General features: G+C 45.5%; 1 protein-coding gene across 3 annotated transcripts in view; it reads right to left on the bottom strand.

Moving 5' to 3' along the window:
* The window catches only part of egln1a (egl-9 family hypoxia-inducible factor 1a), a 26,510-nt gene that overhangs the window by 4,216 nt on the left and 14,794 nt on the right, over positions 1-7,500 (bottom strand). For 2 of the 3 annotated variants that reach the window (XM_063190987.1, XM_063190986.1), the window contains exon 2: positions 5,536-5,655. The exons of the other annotated variant lie outside the window; for it this stretch is intronic. In XM_063190987.1, the coding sequence (XP_063047057.1) occupies positions 5,536-5,655 (120 nt within the window). The remainder of the gene's footprint in view (positions 1-5,535; positions 5,656-7,500) is intronic. 3 annotated transcript variants of the gene reach the window in all.

The raw sequence follows: 7,500 nt of genomic DNA, 5'->3' as shown, positions 1-7,500 counted from the left end.
ACACACGCACACACACATGAATGCACACACATTTACACGCACACACACACACACACACACACACACACACACACACACACACACACACACACACACACACACACACACACACATATACACACGGAAGCCAACGGGGGAGGACAAAGGGGTCAGTTGTCCCGGGCCCAGGGAGAGAGGGGGACAGGGACTGGATCCTTATTACATTGCATGTATGGGGGGGTGTTTAGCTAACTATGTCCTGGGCCCGGCCAAAGATGTCAGCGGCCTCACACACACACACACACACACACACACACACACACACACACACACACACACACACACACACACACACACACACACACACACACACACACACAGACACACAGGGCCGCAGTAAATCGCGTTGTGCTGTTAGGGTTCCGCTTATGAGGTATGGCAAACGCCGGTGTGTGAGTGTGTGAGTGCGTGTGTGTGTGTCCATCCGTCTCTGATTGGAGACACGCCAAAGGTTTTATAGACTAAGGTGCTGCATTGTATAGCCCGACCGACCCAAGGAATTGTATAGACCTCACTCACTGTAGGCACGTTGCCAACATACTTATTATGTCATGTTCTTCAGATAGAGCCAGATTTATGATTATTACTCTCATTAAATTATGATTATTTATCTCGTTAACCCCTTAGCACAGAGCCTGTTATAACCTTACTGTCACCAAAATTGTAATGTCTTAATCTGTTACTTAAGGCTCTCTGTACTGTCATAGCAATGTTTTTATGATGTAGTAGTATTTTCAGCAAATAGTGAATAGGCCCGCCAGTGACCCAGTAGGAGGCTACAATACACAGCCAGAGGTTGTACAGTAGAAGCAACATTTGTTTTTTTTGTGTTGTCTTTGAATTTCCTTGCGCTGAATATGCCAAACAAAAATACATAGATGCAAATAGAGATGCACACAGAAATCAGTCACAAGATCAACACCCTCCTCTCTCCCACATCACACTACATTATTTTTGTTGTTGAACATACTATTTTTGGGCCACGCTGTCGTCTTCCAGGAAACGTGGGGTTTCCAGCTGAGGACCCTTTGGGCTGAGCTGTGCTATGCTGTGCTGTGTTGTGTGGTGCTGTGTTGTGTGGTGTTGTGCAGGGCCTGCGTGTGGAGGGGCCCTGGGGAAAAGACGAGGGGGCCACCGGGGTGCGTCCACAGTGTCGCTTCCTCACTAGCCCTTGGGGAGGCGAGCTGCATCCCAGTTCCCATCACCACACGGACATGATGAGAGTGGGACTAGCACCATTTCCCAATGTCAAGTGTTCTAGCCTTGGTAGTGCATGAAACGGCTTGTGATTGGATACTCTGTGGACTTCACCAAGGAGTATCCAATCACTGGGCGTTTCACGCACTACCAAGGCTAGAACACTTGATATTGGGAAACTGTAATTGTGCGACTAGATAACTATGCTTGATGAGTCCAGATCCAGGGATACGGACGATCCATGTCTGGATCAGGATGACAGAGGATGAGGATGATCCAATGTGTGAATCCAGACCCAGATATACGGATCAAATCAACATCAATCAACCAAAATGTATTGGTATAGCACAATATCACAACTGAGCAGTTGACTCAAAGTGCTTTCAAATATACATACTATACACATTGTCACATTCACACACCAGCTCTGGAGGCAGCCAAGACGGGCGCCAATTGTCTGGGGTTCACGTGAGAAACACACACACACACAGACACACAGACACAGACACACACACAGACACACACACACACACACACACACACACACACACACACACAGACACAGACACAGACACACACACACACACACACACACACACACACACACACACACACACACACACACACACACACACACACACACACACACACACACACACACACACACATAATAGTCCTAAATTAGATTAAATAAAATCAGATGATCCATGCCAAGATGGACAAGGGTGAGGGTGGAGAAAGGCTCCAGGACAGGGCAGATGGATGAGGATGGATTGGGGTAGGGGTGGGGGGTTGTAATCCAGGCCAGGGTTCCCTGCTAGCCCAATTCTCATCAGAGCTGAGGCAGTTCCAAGAAGCTCCCCAGTTGGAATTGAAATGGGACCATGAAGACCAAAAAAAGTGGAGCCACGCCTCAATGGAACGTCTGACCGTTCCTCCCGTTCTAGTATGAAGATGCCTTAAGTGCTGCACAGTTCGGCTTTTGGACATGATCATGTGATATGATGGCTATGAACCAGTCCACTCACAATCCAGGGATCGGAATGATCCGTGCCAGGATAGATGAGGATGGATAGGAATAATCCATGTCAAGGTTTCATGTGAGCTAATATTCAATCAGAGGTTTCCCAGAGTTCATCAACTATTGTAAATGATGTGACTTGATGGTGACTTCATGACTATGCACAAGTCCAAATCCAGGGATCCAGGGATGGGGAGGATCCAGGCCAGGATAAATGGATGAGGATGGCGATGATCCAATCCAGGGTTTCCCTCAAGCCAATTTTCAATAAGAAGTTGCGCTGTTCCCATCAGAATTTAGAAATTACATGAGTCCAGATCCAGTGGAACAGCATTCATCCTGGCCTGCGTTTGAATGGATCTTCAAAGGGTTGAACATTTGCACAGAGGGCAGTCATGGGTAAGCGGTTAGGGACTCAGACTTCTAGCCTTAAGGTTGCCGGTTCGACTCCCGACCCGCCTGGTTGGTGGGGGGAGTAATTAATCCCCCATCCTCCTCCATGACTGAGGTACCCTGAGCATGGTACCGTACCGCCGCACTGCTCCCTTACGGGTGCCATTGGGGGCTGCCCCCTTGCACGTGTGAGGCATAAATGCAATTTCGTTGTGTGTGTAGTGTTCACTTGTGTGCTATGTCACTATGACAATGACAATGGAGTTGGAGTTTCCTACTTGGGCTTTCACTTTCACTTCACATTTTCAGGGAAGTGTGAATTTTAGTCACATGATTCTTGAAATTCAAAAGCATTACAGTTGCCCAATCAGTTCACATGATATGGCATCACATGAATCCAGGCCTAGATTTCGTGCAAGCCTGATATGCAGAGTGCCATGTCCAGACAGAAAATTAAGTCCTGCCACACATTTGTAACAGGCAGCTGGTCATCCAGCTGGGCATATGCAGATGACCTGATTAGGACATAGGACTTGCCAGTGGCATCAACCCCAATTTTCCCTGATTTCTCCTACGTGTATATTTTAGGCCTGGGGCGCCCAACCTTTCTGGGTCTGAGGGCTATCAAGGGTTACCCAAGGGCTACCTGTTTGTCCAAAATTGTCTGCCAATATGTTAAAATTGTTCTCAAATCACACAGTGATCCAATGATAGTTTGCTCATAGGTTATAAAGGAATAAACTCATCTTTAAATGAAGAAAAACAAAAACTAACTAAAATGTTGTAGTCATCACTATTTATAAACATCCAAGGTGCGTGCGCACCTCAGAAACTCCTGGAGGGCTACCTGGTGCCTGCAGGCACAACATAGGTGACTGACGCCTGTTTTAGACCCATTTTCCAGCAAATTCCTAGTACCCTCCAAATGAACTGTACGGTATTCTGCTATAATTTCTGCCCCCCAAAAGCCACTTGTTCCCTGATGCCCTCCATGTTATGCTGATGTTTCTCTACACACGTGACATGAATATGGATTAGTGTCCTTTCAGCATTAACACACCTCAGGGTGGCACAATGACAGCCAGTGCCGCTATTGTATGGATTTTTGTTTGTTTGTTTGTTTTTAGTGTACCATCTAAGAGGCATATTCATTGCGGCATATCAACCACCAATAACGAATTAATTTATGGGTATTACATGCCGTTGCGCCACCTGACGTATGAGCCTAAAAAATTATTCATGCACAGCACTGTGGGTGCGTGATGCGATGAGAGCCATCATTGTGACGCGTGCAAAAGTTCAGCATTATATAGTACTTTATAACGGCAAGGGTAAAGACAGTTGCAAGAAAGCATACACTGTTCTCATCCAAACACATGGGGTGTCGTCTTCACATTGTACTGATCAAGATCCTGTACAAAGGTGAAGGGAAAACAGAAATACTGGAGAAGAACGCTACAGTGTCAAGACGTTGCATTCTTCAATTTGACCTTAGAAAATAAAAGTTCCAAAATGTTTTTTTTTTTTTCTGCGACTTTGTTATACTCATTCTCTCAAACAACCCTGCATGTTCAAGGGCATTTCAGACATTGACTTCTGTAACAAAGCCTAACTGCGCTACACAATGCCACATGGCCTACATCAAATTCACATTCTGTGCTAGTCGGGTAAAGGGCGCACTGCAGTGCTTTTCCAGTCTCCTTTCCAGAACAAGGGTGATAATCATTGCTTGCTCACTCACTCACTCATCACACACAAAGGTCAAGGCACAGCGTTGGTTCTTTACCCTCCTTACTCGCTCAGTAACTTGCCTGGTTCTATTCAAAGGCATCAGACTCATAGTGTATGATAGCTATCCTAGCGCAGGACAAGAGACGTTGGAGAACAAGCACAGTATGTGGAGATTTACTGGGCAACCAGCACTGTGTCATGAACACACTCCACGCTTTAAACAAAAAACTACACACACAGTCATGACCACACACACACACACACCACCACCACCACCACCACCACCAATACCAACAAATCACAGTGTGTGTGTGTGGCAGGGGAGGACCTCTTGTTCTTTTTGCAGGGCGTTTTTTTTTCTGTTCTTCTTTTTTTGCTGCCTCTGAGACTGCAGCAGCTGAAGATGTTCCAAAACATTCTGGATGGAACCGGTGAGAACCGGATCGGGCCAGCGAGGAACCCGCTGCCACTGCTTGTTGCCAGAGCTGGTGTCAGTATGAGTCAGCATCTAATGCCTTGTGTTCTGTGACACCGGGGGTGACCCATGGCGGGAAAGACAAAAGCACCTTCATACTATAAAACACCACAATGAATTGTTATAATTTGCTCCATCATTATCTCGCCTTTGTTCAGAACCAAGTAACAGCTTCAACTTCAACACCATTAAGTAGTCGTGGACAATCAGTTCCTGGTACAGCCTGCTCTCATTGTCTGAGATTGAACACAAATCCGCAGATCTCATAAAACACAAAATGGGCAAAACAAATGTGCAAATGCCGACCTTGCCAACCCAGTCACATGAAGACAGAAGACATACAGTATAAGTCACAAGTCATTCAGTTTCAGCAGGTATAAAAGTTTAGTTACTTACGCCATCCAGGGGACTTTAGCATTATTTTATGACAATGACAATGTAGATCTCAAACATAGCACAGTTTATTCATATAGCAATTGATATGAAAACCCATTATCAATGGGTTTTCAAATCATATCCATTAATTCATCTGAATGTTAAACAAAATTGGTCATTGATTGGGGACATGATACACTGCTTCAAAACTAATGTAATCCATATAGGCCTATGTACATACAATAACACATTCATTATAGGCCATATGATATACTTGTTTTATGAAAATATAAAGGTGACATACCTTGGCATCCCAATCCTTGTTTAAGTAATATATACATGTGACACATCTCCCATCGCCATTGGGGTTATCCACGTGACGAACATACCCTTTGCCCTCTCCGGGGTAGCACGCAACCATAGCCTGTCACACAGAAAACCCAAAGGCATAAGTTAGTACCACAGGCAGGCAGTGTACCTGGCCAGACTTTGTCCGCCCCTGCTTGTCATCAACATGTCATTTAAATTCGGATCAGATACATTTTGTTAGAGACAGAGTGGACAAGTGTATAGTGTCCACACTGTTGCCTACATAAGGCAAAATGATCTGTCACACGCACATATACACACGTGTGTGCACACACACACACACGCGCCTGCGCACGCACGCACGCATGCACGCACACACACACACACACACACACACACACACACACACACACACACACACACACACACACACACACACACACACACACACACACACACACACAGAGAGAACTGCTGGATATGTTCTAAAACCCAAAATAAATCACATACTGTAATTCCAGACACTATGTGGTCTTTGGCACAGACATAGAGACATAGTCTCTCCCTTTCTTACCTCTCACGCGTAGAGAGAGAGAGAGAGAGAGAGAGAGAGAGAGAGAGAGAGAGAGAGAGAGAGAGAGAGAGAGAGAGAGAGAGAGAGAGAGAGAGAGAGAGCATTTACCGCATGTGCCTAGTCTGAATGTGGGGAAGTGAGTTGGCATAGTGGCGGCCAATAGAAAGGCCCCTCAGGAAATGAGTGTTATGAAGCCCATGTTTACAGATGACGTCCATGTGAATGAGATGCCTCTAATGGGCCCTGTCGGAATCGGCCAATCACACATCAGCTTCCTGGACACCCTCGAGCCAATGGTCAAGTCATGCATGCTAACGTTCACACAGAGTATTTGCACATTTTTGATCATTAGTGTTGTTGTTACCAGAATGGCAATGACCAAGTCGTAGTGCATTACAAAAGGCCCTGTTTTATGTCATAGTAGAGTAGTACTATGGTAATTAACCTTACAATGACTATGACAATGTGCCTCAGATGGTACGGCCTGCATTAAGGGGCTACGCTTTTCGACTGACAAGTGAAACGTTATGCTTCATGTTTCAAAACGATGCCTGGTGTCTTACAACTTGAATGAAGGAATGACAATCTCCACAGACTAGGAAGATCACAGAGGGTGAAGTCCATTATCCAAACTCTCGTCCTCCACTTGTGCTTGGACTCGAGCTTCGCTGACGGCCCAGTTCCGTGGAGAAAACACTTAAGTTTCCCAGCAGTCGGCCTAAGTTACTTTTCCCCACTCAACATTCCGATTGCAAATGCGAAAATGATATTTGATACTTTTATCGTCAATGATGTCTTGCAAAGTTATCACAAGGCCATAAGCACAAGGGTGGATGGGAGTTTGGATAACGGAATGGAACGGAACACTCATTAGCCGAAAGCAATGGCAGCAACAACAACAGACAATAGCAGGTCTCCCTGCACATCTATCCCTCCACTTCTGACAGTTGACCAAAGTGCAGGATTGCAGAGCTGCATGTTCTGTAGTTGGTTCCCTCTGGTAATTCAAGCAAAATCACAGGCCTATTTGCCTAAATCTTGTTGCAACACCCATCTGTACAGAGATTTCAGAGGTGGGGAGAATGTTAATGCTGTCATTGTATTTTTTGTAAGAGAATCAAAATGCAAGATAAATAAATAACACACACAGCACATTCTGTGTAACACCAATTTACAAGCCCCTGTACATCATGCTTAGGCTACCTCTCATAACGTTTTGACAGACAGAGGAAATAATGTTGTTTGCCAGTTTCTGTATCCCTGTCTGCAGGGCAGATGACGAGGCAGTAAGGCATTTAAAACGTGAGGGCAACTCGCACGTATCCTCTGCTATCTGGATGGCCGTATCAACACTGGCAGGTTCTTCCGCATTCTGTCCCATCTGCT

Source organism: Engraulis encrasicolus, chromosome 24 (genome assembly GCF_034702125.1).
Source record: "Engraulis encrasicolus isolate BLACKSEA-1 chromosome 24, IST_EnEncr_1.0, whole genome shotgun sequence".
Taxonomy (NCBI): Eukaryota; Metazoa; Chordata; class Actinopteri; order Clupeiformes; family Engraulidae; genus Engraulis; species Engraulis encrasicolus.
The sequence above is the reverse complement of the archived record's forward strand: the minus strand, read 5'-3'. Positions and strand labels throughout refer to the sequence as shown.